Source organism: Monodelphis domestica, chromosome 4 (genome assembly GCF_027887165.1).
Source record: "Monodelphis domestica isolate mMonDom1 chromosome 4, mMonDom1.pri, whole genome shotgun sequence".
Taxonomy (NCBI): Eukaryota; Metazoa; Chordata; class Mammalia; order Didelphimorphia; family Didelphidae; genus Monodelphis; species Monodelphis domestica.
Window position 1 is genome coordinate 358,442,153 of NC_077230.1, and position 18,588 is coordinate 358,460,740.

The 18,588-nt window shown below is 39.0% G+C and overlaps 1 protein-coding gene across 3 annotated transcripts in view; it reads left to right on the top strand.

Moving 5' to 3' along the window:
- The first annotated feature begins 451 nt into the window (after window positions 1-451).
- The window catches only part of LOC100031025 (zinc finger protein 665-like), a 49,650-nt gene continuing 31,513 nt past the window's right edge, over window positions 452-18,588 (top strand). The window contains exons 1-3 of one of the 3 annotated variants that reach the window (XM_007492747.3): window positions 452-538; window positions 3,721-3,963; window positions 8,244-8,338. In XM_007492747.3, coding sequence (XP_007492809.2) covers window positions 8,306-8,338 — 33 coding nt within the window. In that variant the 5' untranslated portion in view covers window positions 452-538; window positions 3,721-3,963; window positions 8,244-8,305. The other 2 variants (XM_007492745.3, XM_007492746.2) reach the window with 2 other exon arrangements.

Here is an 18,588-nt window from a genome sequence, read left to right on the forward strand (position 1 = left end):
GGAGTTGGGTGAAAAATAGACAACAAAGGGTGGATAAGCAGTCCTGAAAAGGTTTCAGCAAGCCTTCATAGTGGAAGTCGTCTCATTTGTAATCAGAATCATCCACAAAGATATACGATTGTGCTATAAGAAATGTGGAGCAAGACGCTTTCAGAAATACCTGGGAAGATATATGAACTGAACCAATAAAAGTGAGCAGTTCCAGGAGAACATTGTACACAGGAGTTAAAGCAATATTGTATAATGATTAACGGTGAAAGACTTAGTTCTGAATGACTTATCCATATGCAGAGAATGAACTGATGGAATCTGAACGCAGATCAAAGCATACTTTAAAAAACTTTCGTGAGCTGCCTCCTGGCGGCATCGGATAGAATTTGGATAAGGAATTTTCTGATCTCAGTGCATTTTGGGAAAGGTAGTACAGGCTCTCACAGCGCGCAGGCGCAATTTCAAGGGAGTCCAAGAGCGAGTCTGAGAACGTGTCGGGCTTAACTGCGGATAAGCAGTGAATAGATCAGAGGATGCTCTTATTCTTGTCAGAGAAGTTTCTTGACCCTTTTTCTTCGCCTCCCTTTGCACGTGTGCCCAGTCTGAAATCCCAATTTCTGAGTTTGGGTGTGGCCTAGTTCTTACATACCGGGTGGGGGTGTTGGGGGTATGTGAAGGGGTGCATGGGGGGAGGGAGGGAGAGAGAGAGAGACAGAGACAGAGACAAAGACAGAGAGAGACAGAGACGGAGACGGAGAGACAGAGACGGAGAGACAGAGTTTGTTTTTTTTCCCGAGTCCCAGGAATTCTGGGAATGGTAGTTTAGAGGTGTGTGTGTATGTGTGTGTGAGAGCTGGAGAGAGAAAGCACTAGCGAGCGAGAGCTAGATGTGCGCAGGCGCAGTTCATGGTGATTATTGCCATTTGTTCCCGGGGAAGGCCACAGGCAGGTAAGTAACGGAGGTAGCATAGCCCCGCCACAGATGCGGCCGAGAAGGAGAAGGGTCCTAGAGCAAATGCATTCTTGTTCTTGTGAGTGGAAGCCCTGGACTGCCCTTCAGGAAAGAGCGTGATGCAGCTTTGTAAGCCCTCGGGGTCTGCCTCGCAGGAGGCCTCTATGGACCGGGGCAGCCTGGTGGGTAGGGCCAAGGGTGGTCCTCTCCTTGTTGGGCCGTCACTTAGGTCTTGGCCGAAATCCTGATTTCATGGGAATGCTGGGTCTCGGTGTTGTGAAGTGACCTGCCAGAAGTCATACAGGAAGTAGCAGGATTAGGATCAGAACCGAGGTCCTCTAATCCTTCACGACGACGGAGTTATATGGGGTGGTGCCTCAGAGGAAGGGCCCTGGGGAAGAAACGTGAGGAATTAGGAGATTCTGTGACAGTTTCCTTTATTATCTCTTGCACTTGACACTCCCAATTCCCAATACAAAACGTTTTCTTTTGCAGTCTCTGCCTCCTCCCCCCAGCCAGGAAGGCACTCCCTCTATCTCCCTCCTGGCTTCCTTCCTTGGTTTCCCGTCTAGCCCCAGCTAAAACTCTCCCTTGTACCAAAAAGCTCTCCCGATCTCTCCCTTAATGTTAGTGCCTTCTCTGTGTTGATAATTGCCAATTTATTCTCTATATTTTGTTTGTACATACACGTTTGCATAATGTCTCACCTTTATTCCCTTTGGGAGCAGAAGCTATTTTTTTGGGGGGATGGGGTGGGGAGAGGTATCCTAGCACAGATTAAGTGCTCAATAAATGCTGGTTGAGGGCTGTGAGTTTCCTTCAATCCAGGGATTCTAAACCTTTTTTTATGTGTCATGAATCCCTTTGGCAGTCAAGTCAGCAAGCATTTATGAATTGCCTATTATATGCCTTACAGGAAACCACTTTGAAATTCTTCTAATCTTGGGGCATTTAACCATTTTTGTATCATGGACTCTTGATAGTCAAGTCAGGGGATTCAAAGAAATACAAAAGACAGTCTCTGCTTTCTAGTCCAAGGAAGGAGACATTGAGAAACAGCTGTGTATAAATAAAATATATGCAGGATAAATTGGAGTTAAAACACAGAGAGAAGGTGCTAGTCTAGCATTAAGGGGAAACCCGGAAAGGCTTTTTGTAGTCTGCTAAAATCTATAGGTAGTTCTCATTCAGAATAACTGTTTTTAAAGATAAAATGATAGAATGACAGAATAAATAAATTATATTGAAGTAGTCAGAAAAAGAAGATAAAAATTCCAAAAGCAAATGAATTTACTCCAGGTTAAGGCTCCTGATTTCATCCAAACTCCTCATATTATGTAGAAATTCAGAAAGTTATTGACTTGCCTTGGGTCCTACAGCTAGGAGATACATCTGATCAGTGATTTGGGGGAAGAGAGGAGATGTATAGAAAGTAAAGGTTGAGGGAAGCTCAGAGTTGGGAGGGTGACCTTGAGGAATATGTGAAGGCAAGTATAGAGGTTTTAGGGGTTTTAGGACTGAAGTTGTTGAGAAGACTGAAGAAATAGGAAAGGATAGTTTTAGGGAAGTGCCACAGCACTGAATTTGCTTTACTTATTCATGCCTTCCCCCTGCCCCTGTCACAACTCTATCTTCCCAGCCCAATTTCTGGCTGCTATTTCAGATATATGATGGTCATGATGATGCTCTTTGAGGGCAGAGATCCTGGTTTTGCCCTTCTTTGTATCTTTATCACTTAGCAATGTACCCAACTCATAAAAAGCAGTAATGGTAATGATTGTTGACTGCCCCCCCCCCCTTTGCTTCTTGGAATCTTCTTTGTTTTTATCTAGAACATCAGTCATTCGCTGGGGCTTTTCACTCTCTGATCCCTTTTATAACCACTATTTTACAATATATTTCTTCTATTCTTTCTAGTTGGCCATCTGTTTTTTTTTTGTTGTTGTTTTCTTTTCTTTAGGCCTTTCCTATGGAACTAAGTTACTTACTGTTAAAAACCCAATAAGTTGTGTATTTACTTCCTTTGATATTTAGAAAGATCTGTGACTTAATTGGTATAGATACACCCTGTATTGATTCAGAGTATAGCTCTTCCGTACCTTAGAGATTTCTTCATGGATTGTTTTGATTAAAATTCTATAATCTTCTCACCAAACTCCAGGGAAGAATCTTTTCAAACTTAGCTAAGCTGGTCTTCCATATCCAAACTTGGTGTCTTTTTACTTTGGAAGGAGATATATGTATATGTACATACAAATATTCACATATAAACACATATGTGTCTATCTGTAAATGTGTATTTGCAAATATTATATATTCTTCAATGACATCCTTCTCAAGTGTCTCATTGTGCATTGACATTGTCAGGGGAGGAATCCCAGAAGACTCTGCCAATATTGTAATGTGCTTGATTCTCCCAAGTTGGAAAGTTTTCTGATATGGGCATGATAATGGGCTATATGCCTTTTGTTAGAGAGCCACCATGTATTCAAAGAGGCTGGGGGACTCTTTAGCTATAATACTGTATTAAGGACTAAAACAGAAAGGATGCCTTCATTGTTGCAATAAGTCCTAAGCCATTAAAATCATAAATCTTGAAGTAGACAAATATATGGAGAGATTATAGAAATTCATTCATTAATTTTGACTGAAGAACCATAGTCCTTTCAAGAACTACCCTAGATCTGGTTTCTTGCTAAGAACACAGATTTGAGTTCTAGGGTGAACGTTTCAGCTTAAATGATCTGATTTTTTGATCCCTGGTGTCTGATTTGCAGGAACACGATGTTGGGAGATTACAACCTTGGAGAACAAAAATCAATCTTAATAAAACATATGTGGTCTGAGACCTTTCACTGAGAGCTTCAGGACAGAGACTGAGATAAATGAGCAAATCCTCGATTGTTTATGGTAAAGGAATTACTGACTCACCTTGCTTGGAGAGACAAGACTTTGCTAAAGCCTGAACAACAGGGAGGGAATAACCATAGAGGATCTCATTTTAATACTTGAATTGAAAGGTAAAATTACAAAAATATTTAAAGGGAGTGGGGAGGTGGCGGTGATATCTATCTACTGTGAGAGAAAGCCATAATATAGAAGTGTGTCCTGGTGGGACATCTGCTGCTAGCCTTGACTCAGTTTTTCATATTCTCTTTCCTGTCTTTCTATATTTCCATTTCCTACCCCAAACCAAAATACACATGATTTTCTTCCCTAATTCACTGATGCTATCTAGGCTCTGATATGGTCTAGTTTTCTTTTTTACCACCATCCTGGTCTCCATTGTATATGCTGCTCAAGTTTTGGAAGTATTCCTTTTTTTTTCTTATTTAAGCCCAGTTGAAATTGTAGTTTTTCTTTTCTTCTCTTTAGTCCTCTTCTCTTCTCTGATTTAAAGAAGAAACTTTAAGAAACAAAGAGAAAATAAAAACCAAAGAAAAAACAAACCTGATATCCCAAGAGAGAAGTGGAGGGTATTAAATGCCAAGTGAAGGTAGCAAAAAAAAAACTAACCCACTGTTAAATTTACAATCTACTGAAATTTCTAGGCCTTTATCACCCCCTCCCCATGAAATATTATCTAACCACAACTTTTTAGAGTAGTTTTGTATATTAAAACAAGATCTACTTATTGAAAAAACCCAGGAGTCAGAATGAGGAAATTATTTGAGTAAAGTTCAACATAGTCAGAAGCAGAAGTGATATTGTATTTGGAATATACTGTAGAAAAAGGAGACAGATGAGAAGTACATAAACCTGTTGTACTCTGTACATAAACTCTGTATATAAACCTAGTACAGAGGCATAATACAATAGTGACATAGTTGTGATTTAGTTGAATCTGTTGGCTCTCTGTCAAATATAGAACAGTTAATTTGTTGTTTTGAAGGTTTAAAGCAAGCAATAAGAAAAATAACTATTCTTACCTTGGTAATATGATTGCCCCACTTAAAGTTTTCACAAAGTATGAAACACTATTTGACATTTCTGCAAGGAGTAGCTAGATACATTATCTCCTCAGAGAACTAAATTGCTTTGAGTTTGTTGGTGAATATCTGATAGAAATCCTTTGAATACCATTAGAAAAGGTTCCCATTAAGCCAAATCTTCTACTAAGAAATGTTTGCTTATTTGGAGTGCTGGATCTGTAGAATACAAAACAACTTTCTTTATTATGAATGGTAGCTTCTAATTGAATAATCCCTCTAACCAGCTTACTACTTGCTCATACTAAGTCATACTAGCTATATCTGCCACTTTATAGTCAGTAAACAGATGTCTTGGGACTCCATGAATATATCCAATTTTTTTTTTCTCCTACATCATGGATTTTGAGTTGCTAGGAAAAATCCATTTACCTAACCATAGGGGTGAGACTTGCTGGTGTAGATGACAATGGATTTTTCAACTCTGTCACTTTTAGTCACAAAGACTAGCTGCAGTGAAACTTCACATGGACTATGGACATGAAAAATACCTGCTGTGCTAATATGCCACCAAAAGGAAAACAAAAAATGTTAGAGGGAATGTGGGAAAATTGGGACAGTAATCACACTGTTGGTGGAGCTGTGTACTAATAAAGCTATTCTAGAGAGCAATGTGTCTTTTTTATAAATACAAAAATATTTGTAGTGGCTCTTTTTGTGGTTCCAAAGAACTAGAACTGAAGGAATGTCCATCAATAGGAGAATGTCTGAATAAGTTGTGATATATGATTATAATGGAATACTATTGTTCCTTAAGAAATGACAAATAGGATAATCACAAAAATACCTGGAAGGACTTGCATGAAGATCAAAGGGAAGTGAGCAGAACTAGGAAATGTCATATATAGTAATAGCTATAATGTATGAAGATTCATCTGTGAATGTCTTAATTATTATCAGCAATGCAAGAATCCAGGACAACTTCAAGGAATTCATGTTGAAAAAGGCTATTCACTGCCATAGAAGGAACTGATGGAGTCTGAATGCAGATGGAAACATACCATTTTTTTTTGTCAATTACATGTAGAAATAATTTTTGATAATTGTTTTTTGACATGTGACTCTTAATCTCTTCCTCCAGCTCCCTTACCCCACTCTGAGGCAGTAAATAGTCTGATATAGGTTATGCCAGTGCTTTCTTGCAGTACATAATCCCATATTCCTTATGCTGTGACAGAAGACATATCATACATATAATAAAAAACTTATGTAGGAAATAAAATGAAAGATGGTGTGCTTTGATCTGCAATCAGATTCCAACAGTTTCTTCTTTGGATGTGGATGGCATCTTTTATCATGAGCCTCTGGGGTTATATTGGAATTTTGTGTTGATGATAAGTTTAGTTTTTCACAGGTGATCCTTGTAAAATATTTCTGTTACTGTATGTATTGTTATGGTTCTTTCATTTTCTGTCACTTCATATAAGTCTTTCCAGTTTTTTTTTTGTGATCATTTCATTTGTCCTTTCTCATGGTGCAACAGTATTCCTTTCAACCATCCACTACAACTTGTTCAGCCACTCCCCAATTGATGCACACCCCTTTAGTTTCCAGTTCTTTTTCACTACAAAAAGAGTGAAGCGTATCATTCTTCACTTTATTTCCTCCATGAATTTTTCTCTAGTATAAGTGGTATATATCTTCTTTCACAGTATGCTGAACATGAAATTATGTATAACACATTTATAACTGATATATTACTTGTTATCTTGGGAAGGAGGGAGGGATGGAGGGGAGAGAGAGAGAACATGAATCACAAAATGGAGCAGAATTAAATTGTATCTAAAAATTAAAATTGTATCTACAAACAATCTGGAAAAAAATATAAAAAACAAAACATGAACTATCTCCTCTCCTCTTCTCCCACCAAGTAAGAATAACTGCCCTGCCTTTTATCTTCTGCTTTTATTCTTCCTATATTAATGATGTAGTGAAATATATAGTAGACAAAGTAGTCCTTGAAGCCAGAAAGACTTGGTTTCAAGACTCATCTCTAATACATTCTATCTTGTGTGACCTTGGACAACTCACTTAATCTTTCTGTGCTCTGGATACATCTTTAGGACAATAATTTGCAGAGAAAGTGCTGACCTGTACAAATAGAGTAAATTCCTCACCCTAGAGATGCCTGAACCAATGAAATCACAGATCTAGGCCTTATCCCTAAGGAAGTACAAATTGAGGGAAAGGAAAGACTCAGTGGTTTAAAGTTTAGGGAGCTCAGAGAGTCAAAATGTTCATAGGATGATAGGAGCTAAATCACTTCTTCCAGCTCAATTTCCTACTTCTAGTTTTTATGCATGTAAAATCATACTCTCACTAGCCAGGGTGAGGAAAACATTACTCATTGGATGTTTGTGCTTTGGGAAACAGAAGGAAAATTCCTTTGTAAGCCTTTCATCCAGTTATAAATAAGTTTTATTTCCACCTCTCACAATACTTTCATGCCTATTCTTGCTTGCTCTTCATAAGAGCTTAAGAGGTAAAGCAGGTATCCTCCTTCCCTTTTTGCAGATGTGAAAATTGAGATTCAGACAAACCAAGTAATTTGTTTAGGGTCTCATGGCCAAGCTGTGCCTTCTTGGTCTCTGTAAGACTCTTAATGCTTCATTCTGTGACCTTTGGACCAGAGTATATTATACTGTATTAACACAGTGCAAATTTCCCAACTTCTTGCCTCTAGCTTATTCTTTCCCTGACCTAGAACAATTAAGTATCTCCTATGATCTATTCTATGAAAATCAGAACATACTGGACCAGAGTATCTGAAGTAGATCTTCATACTATCATTAAGATTCACTTTAGGGCCTACAGTTAAGACTTGTATCTTTTGATCTGAGATGTTATATTGTTCCATTATTTTTTCACAGTAGCTTGAATTTCCTTCATCTCCTTTTAATCTCCAGTAGATTCAGAAGTGTAAGCATCACATTTGACTGTTCAGCTGGGCCAACTCTTTTATGATGCCATTTGCTATCATTTATGTCTCTAAATTGAGTTACAAACTTAATTTCACAGAACACATTGAGACCCAAGCTGTTTACTTCTTTATGTTCTAATTCCCAGATCTGGTCTCTGACTTTGCAGTCCATTATGCATACTGGGACAGTTTTAGGTTCTCATATACTAATATTTATGATCCTTTATGATTGATCATAAGGAGGTATGCTTGTTCTTGATTTTTATTTGGCTACTTGCTCTGTAGACACATGTGGATTATAACTTGCTGGAATTTGAAAATATTATCCTAGTGAAATTGGGAGTTAAAAGGCAAGACTGGATTCTTTCATGACTTTTTTGTCTTCTTCTAGCTCTGCTATCTTAGAACCCTGCCTTTCCCCAAGATAGAACAGAGGAAGAAAAGAGACTGGAAATGACTTCTGTTCTTCTTTTAGCTAGATCCCAGGTAAGTAGATTACCTTCTAAATACCGTCTCATTTATCAGAGTATTGACCAACCTTCCCTCCTCCCCCTTCCTCTTTCTCTCCCTTCTCCCTTCCTCCCTCTTTCCCTGTCTCTTTCTTTCCTCTCTCCCTTTTTTATATTTTCTTTTTCCCCAGTTACATGTAATAACAGTTTTGAACATTCATTTTTAAAAATTTTGAGTGCTGAATCCTGCCCCTTCCACTTCTTTGAGAAAGCAGCAATTTGACCTAGATTATATATGTGCACTCAAATTGACACACTTTCCACATATCCTTGATCTTCTTTATTCATTCAAGGCCTCTCTCGAGATCAGAGCCTCAATTATTCTCCCAGAGAAAACTTACTATTCTTAATGATGGAGTTCATAGATTATGCAAGTTGGAAGGACATGTAAGAAGGATGTAGTCTGATCCCTTCAATTTGACATGTGAGGAAATTGAGACTCAGAGGTGAAGTAGGTTATTGATATTCTCCACTTGCAGATTTTGGACTTAAACTCCTGCCTTGTATTGCAGTAGTCTTGCTGGCTTACTATAGTACTCATGTTGTCATGAGGAGGGTCCAGCCTCAACCGTGGCTCCAAGGGTTCTCAGTGGGTGGCAAACGGTCAGTCAAGAAAATAACAAACAAAAGACACTGTGTTCATTCAGCCATGGGCATGATTTGCATCTGGTAGCTGCTCCAACATCCCCAGGCTTGATATTTATTTTATACCCATTTTCTTGGCACACAGATATATTACCTAACATATATGTTCAAGTAAAGATAATTGGAAAAGTGATACATTAACTTTGAGCAAATCTCTTGATCAACATTCTGAGATCAGACTTGATTCTTGACAGTTCCACACAAGGTTCCATACAGGAGAAATGATTTCATCACAGGTGGTTTAATTTTCTCATTACCCTATGAGGAGCTTGAGCTTATAAACAAGGAAATTTACTTGTTACTTTTAATAAAAAGAAATAATCAATCAGAAATTATTCTTTTTTTTTTTAAACCCTTACCTTCCACCTTGGAGTCAAGGCAGAAGAGTGGTAAGGGCTAGGCAATGAGGGTTAAGTGACTTGCCCAGGGTCACACAGCTGGGAAGTGTCTGAGGCCAGATTTGAACCTAGGACCTCCCATCTCTAGGCTTGGCTCCCAATCCACTGAGCTACCCAGCTGCCCCCCTCAATCAGAAATTCTTAAAGACAATTCAACAATCATAACATTGAGGTTGAGAGGTACTGAGAACACAATTCAGATTTAATATTAGATTGATCATTTTCAGGGTTTACTAGGGAATTTCTCAAGGGGAGGAATCAAGTCACTGAGGCATGATGAAGTTTGGTGTGCCTGCACATTTTGTATGGGCTTTTATGATTGATTTATATGCTGGCTTCAGGAGAATAAGTTACTGTGAGTGGGAAAGTTCTGGTCTTGGCTTGTGGCCACAGTTTTACTGGGAATTATGTAGATAAGTAAAAGTTAGCCCATGGTAGTCTTTTGGGATTGGGTTTAAGGGTCTGATCTTTTGGTGATGTTTTGGGGAAATAGAGTATAGGGAGGGGATAACAATAATGTCAATTCCATTAGTAAGCGATGTTAATGATAAAAGCCATGCAGATGGGGCTAAGTCGGCAATTCCATCTTGCCAAGGGACCACTCTGTGACCTCTTGGTTACCACGTGTGACCTTGTCAAGACATTGTGGCTTGATGGCTCCCAGTATCATGCCACAAAAACTTCAGCTCACTTGACTAATGGTTTCTCTTATTGTCCTTTCTCCACACATTTAGTCTAATATAGACATAGTACTGAATTAAATGCTGTGTGTCCAAAAAGTATTAGATCTGATCCCTGTCCTTAAATAGTTTAATTAAAAAGGCAATATACTCATAGACAAACACATATAAGGAATACCATTTCTTACCTTTGAAAAGCTTAGGTGGTAATAATGTAAGGGGACGTCTGATTTACTGCTGAGACATATGGCACAAACATGAGTTGAGTTTAGAGAAAGGAAGGGTCCTTGTGGGAGAGAGTCATTAAGACTTAGTGCCCTCTCAACTACATATACAAAATGGAAATTATTTTCTTTCCCCACCAATATTCCTGTCTTTCAGACTTCTCTATTACTGTTGAAGTACCACCACTTCTCTGAATTTTTAGGTTCATAACTTTGACATCTTCCTTAACTCTACCATTAGCTTTATTCTACTTTGTTCTGTGTATCTAGTTTATTCTCAAATCTTGATGTTTCTATTTCTATAACATCTCTTGATCATGATCTCTTTTCTCTACTTATGCAGCCACCTTCTTAATTTAGCCCCTCATTAACTCTCACCTAGATTATTGCAGTGGCTTCTGAACTGAATCTGGCATGTCTCTCCCAATACTACTCCATACCCAATGCTGCTTTCAGAGCAATTTTCCTTAAAACATATATGATCATGTTTCTCCTTTACTAATTAAATTCTAGTGGCTCTCTATTGCCTCATGGTTAAATATTAACCTCTCTCCTTAGATTTTAAGGCCCTCCACAACCTGACCTCAATTTTGCAGTTTTATTGCATATTTTTTCCTTTTCTACATTCTAGGACCCAGCCAGACTGGCCTTCTCTCAGTTCCTCATACATAATCTTCTATTTCCTGTCTTAATGTCTTTATAGTGGCCATCCCCTGTACCTGGAACTTGTTTCCTTTTCATCTTTGCCTTGTAGAATCCCCCTGTTCTTTCAAGTGTTGGCACGAGCATTGCTTTTTACATGAAGCCTTTGCTGATACCTCCTCAACTGCTAGTGCATTTAACTATTTGGCATTTATTCTAAATTCTCTCTGTGTTTTTTTTTTTAAACCCTTACCTTCTGTCTTGGAGTAAATACTGTGTATTGGCTCCAAGGCAGAAGAGTGGTAAGGGCTAGGCAATGGGGGTCAAGTGACTTGCCCAGGGTCACCCAGCTTAGAAGTGTCTGAGGCCAGATTTGAACCTAGGACCTCCCATCTCTAGGTCTGGCTCTCAATCCACTGAGCTACCCAGCTGCCCCCTCTCTGTGTGTTTTTTAATGTACTTGTCTCCTCCCTTGAAGAGAAGCTCCTTTTGAGTAGAAGTTGATTCTTTGTGTTCCCAGTGCCTAACATAGTAGGGCCTTAATTTATATATGTGGATGAGTTTATGGGTGAATGAGTAGGGAGTTACCATTGGGAAATGTAGATGATGGCATCCCAGACCAAAGCATATAAGTAAAGATTTGTAAGGGGAAAGGGAAAAGAAGGAAATAAGCAATGACATATCACCTACTACTTGCCTGGCACTATGGTAAGTGCTTTATAAAAAATTATTTCATTTGAGCTTCACAAAAGTGCTAAGAAGTAGGTGCTGTTATTATTCCCATTTTACAAAAGTTGAGGAAACTGAGGTAAACAATTTAAATAACTTGTACAGGGTCAGTCTGGAAGCTAGTATGTGTCTAAGGTTGGATTTGAACTCAGTCCTTCCTTACTTTAGGCTCAGTGTTACATGGTGTTACCTAGCTTCCTTTAAGGAGGAAGTACATATATCATGTCTGGGGACAGTGATGAAATGGAGGTTTTATATTTGAAGTAGTTGGGATAAATTTTTATATGTAAATGAGTTCATGTGCCTGAGGGCCTTGAATGACAGATAGAAATTTGTAAGACTTATAGGATTATAGATCTAGAGCTGGAGGGATTTTGGAGGTCATCTGGTCCAGCTTCTTCATTTTGTAGGTGAAGAAAGTAGGGCCAGAGCAGTTTAAGTAACTTGGCCCAGGGCCACATAGGAAATAAGTTTTGGAAGTGGAATATGAACCCAGATTCCCTGTGCTCTTCTCCACTGTATTAGGATGCCAGGGCAACAGCTTTTTACTCTACCACATTCTTCTTTTGAAAGCCTTTACAAAAACATCTTCATTATTTAATAGTTGGAACTGGACTATAGGACTTCTGTCTTTTGCTTCAGGGTTTTGTTTATTATGACTATTTTCTAATCCTTTGGTGATCCCTGAAACACAACTCAAGGAACTGTGGTTTCTCGCTTTCCTTGGTCTCTGAGTTTAGAGAGCCTTTTTACCTCTTCCCTACTTACAATTTTCAAGATACTATTTTCTGTTTCCAGGTGACTTATTTTGCTTTTTAAGTTCTTTTCCCAGTTGTCTTCAGCCTCTCTTACTTGTTTTTTTGAATTGTATTTTGAGTTCTTCCAAAGCCTGTGTCCAATTCACTGCCAATGAACAAAGAGCAAATGGAATAGAGGACCACCAAAGAACACCAAGCAAAAACACAGAAACTCCAGCTAATTGGACACAGGCTTTGGAAGAAGGGACTTCTGCTCTGCTCTGCTGATTGACTATGGCTGATGGTATTGATGAGCCTTGAGGTCAGATCTTCCTCAGCTGGCAGTAGAAGCTGAAAAGGAGTGGGGGACTTCCCACCCTGTTATCAAGGTTGTAGCCTGTAATGGTTGCAGCCTTCATCACCTTTGGAGCTTAGTCAGGGAGGCTCTCAGAACATTCTGTGGGGGAGGGGTGTTGGAGTGTGAGCTTCCCTGCCCTCTGAAGGCTTCTTATCTGTCCTGCTGATAAGATTAAGTCAGGGAAGAGTTGATCTGCAGAGCTGGATGTGCCTTGAGGCCAAAACAGGGGGTGGGGTGGGGTGGGGTGTTAGATGGAGTGTCTTTGCTGTGATAAGACTGCCCTCTCTGCCCTTCTCCTCCCGCTGCCTTCCTGCTGCCTGTGTTTAATGCCCTGAATCTGGCACAGCTTTCCCTCCAGACAAGCACCCTTGCCTGCCTAGAGACTCCAGCTACAGCTGGAGACTCAGCGCTGTAGGTGGGGGAGGGGTCCTGGAACCTTCCTTCTTCCCTTCCCTTGAACCTGAGTGTTCAAGAATTCAGGCTTTTTTGGGGTATTCCCTTTAAGTTGAATGCAGCAGGAGGGCTCCCCAGCTCTGTCCTGTTGTTAGATTTTTCTGTCCCCTCAAAGCACTGTGGTGTGGAAGGGTTTTCAGAGGTCTGGACTTTTGCTGTGTCTGAGTTGTCATCTTACCCTCCTTTTCCATTATAGGGGTGCTGATTGAGAAGAAGATGGCATATACTTAAGGGGTAAAAAAAGAATCCTAAACCAAAATTGTGCTTTCTGAAAAAGAATGGAAAGAAGTTAGTAGATTGGTGATTTGAAACTGTTACTGAGGAACAAGTATCAGGCTGATCACTCTTGTATTAGAGGAGTGAAAAAAAAACCCAAGAACTTGATGGTGGAGGGCAGGAAATAATAGGGTGTGATTAGAGAAGGTCAAGTTTCTATTAAAGCATAGTGATGAATGGGAACAGATTGGAGAAAATTTTGCTGTAAATAGAGGCATTCCTTCTCAAAATAAAAATGAATATAGAGAAATGGAACCCAAAATAATTAAGGAGAGATACCTGAGTGAGATAGTAAAATAAGCTATTTTACTCATGCTAAATTCAAGTCATCAGGCTCAAATGAACTGTATTACTGAAAGAAATGGTGGATAAGTTCCTGGAGTTATCATTATGATCTTTGAAAGATTGTCAGGAAAGGGCGGTATACTTCAGCTTTGAAGAATGGCAATGTCTTCCACCTTTGCTCTCTGGTTTTCAGTAAAAAAGGAAAATTAAGCAATAAACTTGACTTATCTTTGTGGCAAGAGCTTTGAATATTTTATTAAAAAGATGATTAGTGAAAGGGAAATGAAGATCATAAGTAGCCAGCATGATTTCACTAAGAACATATTATGCAGACTAACCTTTATTTTTGTGTAATAGATGCTATTATAAGGATATATATGGTAATACGGGCAACGGCTTTGATAGGCCAGCTAAACCTTGTGAGGGTAGCCATCGGGTCGTAGACCCCTAGTGAACCAGGGCCTTGCTCACCCAGCATGTGAAGACTGCTTTGGCCGAACAGACAGAAGAAACCAATAAGAAGGTTCAACGGCTGAGATGGTGATGCAGCAAAGCACTATGGAGTTCTTAGGGCATGTTGGAGCACAAAGGACAACGTGGCCATCCAGTGCAGCTGAGGAAGTCTCCAGGTGTAAGGATTTTTCGTGCCATTGGACCCAGGTTTCCAACGCTGAGAGAGTGGGACTGTCTCTGTGCAACGACTTTTCCACTTAAATCTTCACGCACAAGTATCTTTGTGCACACTCATCTATACACCATAGATGAAAACACACAAAGAAAATCGTCATCCTTGGTTATTGAGAGACTACCACTAACTATATGGTAATACAGACCAGGGCACAGTAAGCCGGCTAGGGCAAAGGCTGGGTTTTGCACTCCTTCCCCTCCCTCCATTCCTGTCTCTCTCAGCTGACTTCAAGTGGTTTTGCTTCGAATTGTAAGATTTAAGAGGGTTTCTACTTCCAGGAAAACATGGCAGCAATCTAGAAGCAAATCGCTTCCTCTCCCCAGCACCTAATGAAATAGACTACCTCAAAAGAACATAAAAATCATCTTTGGAAGAATGGAGGGACTCTACAGTAGGGCATAGCAATGAAGGTACGTGGGGTCTGAGCATTTCCACACTATAAGAAGGAGAAAAAGCTCGTACCCAAATGTGATCTGAACTACCCTCCCCCACCTCACCTACGGGACCACTGTCAGGACCAGAGAGAGTGAGCGAGGGATGTCTCAGTAGTGAGTGGGGGGAACACACCAGGGTCCTTGGGATCTAACTAGGACTGCCAGGGACCTACCCATCAGAGTGGTTCCACAGGAGACTCCTGCCCATGGGAGAGCACAGACTGCGATAATGCTAACAAACTGAGTATGGGGCTGAGCCAGAACCTGCCTGAGGCAAAAGCCCCACTAGTAAGTCCACAGAAAACCTGCCCATCTCATGCAGATTCCTGACTAAAAAGGAAAGGGAAAACCACCAAAAGGATGGCTCATTGTGCCCAAGACCAACCCTCCAAGAAGAATAGGAAAAAAATGACTATTGAAATTTTTTTATGGAGGGAAAACCCAGGCTACAGAGGAAAAAGAGGATGAAATTCATACAAAATCAAAACCTTCCCAAAAAAATGGAAATTGTCCACAAGCTCTGAAAGAACTCAAATTGGAGCTTATCCAAAAGATGGAAACCTTATGGCAAGAAAAATGGGAAAAAATTCAGAGAGGTCAACAGTCTGATAGACAAGAACTCCCAATTGGAGAAACATCTGGAAGCCTCAAAAAGCAGGGCAGACCAAACTGAAAAGCAAAACCAGTCCTTAAAGACCAGAATTAAGCAACTGGAAGACATTGATCTTGCAAAACAGCAAGAATTAATAAAGCAAAGTCAAAAAATTAATGAACTAGAAGGAAATATAAATTATCTCACTGACAAAGTGACAGACCAGGAAAACAAAAGAAGGAGAGACAATTTGAGAATCATTGGTTTACCTGAAAAACCAGAGATAAACAAAAATCTCGATGCCATACTACAAGAAATAATTGAAGAAGGGGGCAAAATAGAAATTGAAAGGGTTCATCGAACACCCTCTATACTAAATCCCCAAAAGACAACCCCCCTGGAATGTAATTGCCAAATTCAAGAGCTTCCAAGCTAAGGAGAAAGTCTTACAAGAAGCCAAAAAGAGAAAGTTCAGATACAAAGGAACACCAATCAGGATTACACAAGACCTAGCAGTGGCCATGCTAAAAGACCGCAAAGTCTGGAACACAATATTAAGAAAGGCAAGAGAACTGGGTCTTCAACCAAGAATCATCTATCCATTAAAACTGACTATATACTTCCAGGGGAAAGTATGGGCATTCAATAAAATAGAAGATTTCCAAGTATTCATAAAGAAAAGACCAGAACTCAGTGGAAAGTTTGACATCCAAACACAAAGAGCAAGAGAAACATGAAAAGGTAAATATGAAAGAAAGGGAAAAGGAGAAAAAGGTTTTTTTTTTTTCTTTCATTCAAACTCCCTTCTATAAGGGCTACAATTAGATAAAATTCTATATATGTTAATATATGGGGAAAATGTTATGTGTAACTCTCAAAAATTGTATGCATTAATAGAGTAATCAGAAGAATCACTCAGAGGGAAAGATTGGGGCATTAAGATGATTTGGAGGAAAAAAAAACGAAAAGAAAGGAAAAGGGAGGGGGGAATTGATGATGGTACCAAGATATATGTGAAGAAATAGAAATAAATTAAATAGAATAATCTTTGTCACTCAAAGATACACACGGGAAGGGAAGGGGAAGAATTCTCTTATAAGGAGGAGAGGAAGAGACTGCTAATTGGTATTACTTAAACCTTACTCTCAGTGAAATCAACTCTGAGAGGGAAGAGCATCTAGATCCATTGGGATCTTGAATTCCATCGTATCCAACAGGGTAAGGGAGAAGTGAAAACTTAGGGAGGGGGGAGGAAGAAGGGAGTTCAAAAAGGGAGGGAAAGAGAGGGGGAGGAAAATTAGCAGACCCCCCACCCCAAAAATAAACAAGAAGGGAACAAAAAGGGAGAGGCCAGAAAGGTAAGTATATCAAGGGAGGGGATTAGGGGGATTGATTTAAAGTAAACCACTGGTTTAAAAGGATATAGCAAAAGAAGAAAGGTCAGAACTAGGGTAGGGTATCAAAATGCTGGGGAATCACAAGTGACAATCATAACTTTGAATGTGAATGGGATGAATTCACCCATAAAACATAGACAAATAGCAGAATGGATTAGAATCCAAAACCCTGCCGTATGTTGTCTCCAAGAAACACACATGAGGTGGGTAGATACTCACAAGGTCAGAATTAAAGGTTGGAGTAAAACTTATTGGGCCTCAACTGAAAGAAAGAAGGCAGAAGTTGCAATCATGATATCTGACAAAGTCAAAGCAAAAATAGACCTGATTAAATGGGACAGGGAAGGTAAATACATCCTGATAAAAGGGAGTATAGACAATGAGGAAATATCACTAATCAACATGTATGCATCAAATGGTATAGCACCCAAATTTCTAATGCAGGAACTAGGAGAATTGAAGGAGGAAATAGACAGTAAAACCATACTAATGGGAGACCTGAACTTACCACTATCAAATTTAGATAAATCAAATAAAAAAATAAATAAGAAAGAGGTAAAAGAGGTGAATGAAATCTTAGAAAAATTAGAGTTAATGGATATATGGAGAAAAATAAATAGGGACAAAAAGGAATACATCTTTTCAGCAGTACATGGCACATTCACAAAGATTGACCATACACTAGGTCATAAAAACATGGCATACAAATGCAGAAAAGCAGAAATAATAAATGCAACCTTTTCAGATCGTAAGTCAATAACAATAATGATCAGTAAGGGTACATGGAGAGCCAAATTAAAAATCAATTGGAAATTAAATAATATGATGTTCCAAAATCGGTTAGTTAGAGAACAAATCATAGAAACAATAATTTCATGGAAGAAAATGACAATGGTGAGAAATCCTTTCAAACCTTATAGGATGCAGTCAAAGCAGTACTCGGAGGAAAATACATATCCCTGAGTGCATATATTAACAAATTAGGGAGGGCATAGAGCAATTAATTGGACATGCAAATAAAAAAACTAGAAAGAGAACAAATTAAAAACCCCCAGAAGAAAACCAAATTAGAAATCCTAAAAATTAAGGGAGAAATTAATAAGATCGAAAGTGATAGAACTATTAAACTAATAAATAAGACAAGAAGCTGGTACTTTGAAAAAACAAACAAAATAGACAAAATGCTGGTCAATCTAGTTAAAACAAGGAAAGAAGAAAAGCAAATTAACAGTATCATAGATGAAAAGGGGGACCTTACCTACAATGAAGAGGAACTTAAGGCAATAATTAAAAACTACTTTGCTCAATTATATGGCAATAAATATGCCAATCTAGGCAATATGGAAGAATATATACAAAAAATATAAATTGCATAGGCTAACAGAAGAAGAAATAGAATTCTCAAATAATCCCATATCAGAAAAAGAAATCCAACAAGCCATCAAAGAACTCCCTAAGAAAATATCCCCAGGGCTGATGGATTCACAAGTGAATTCTATCAAACATTCAAAGAACAGCTAATCCCAATACTATACAAACTATTTGTCATAATAAGCAAAGAGGGAATTCTACCAAATTCCTTTTATGACACAAATATGGTAGAGTCCAAAGCCAGGCAGGCCAAAAATGGAGAAAGAAACTACAGACCAATCTTCCTAAGGAACATAGGTGCAAAAATCTTAAAACAGG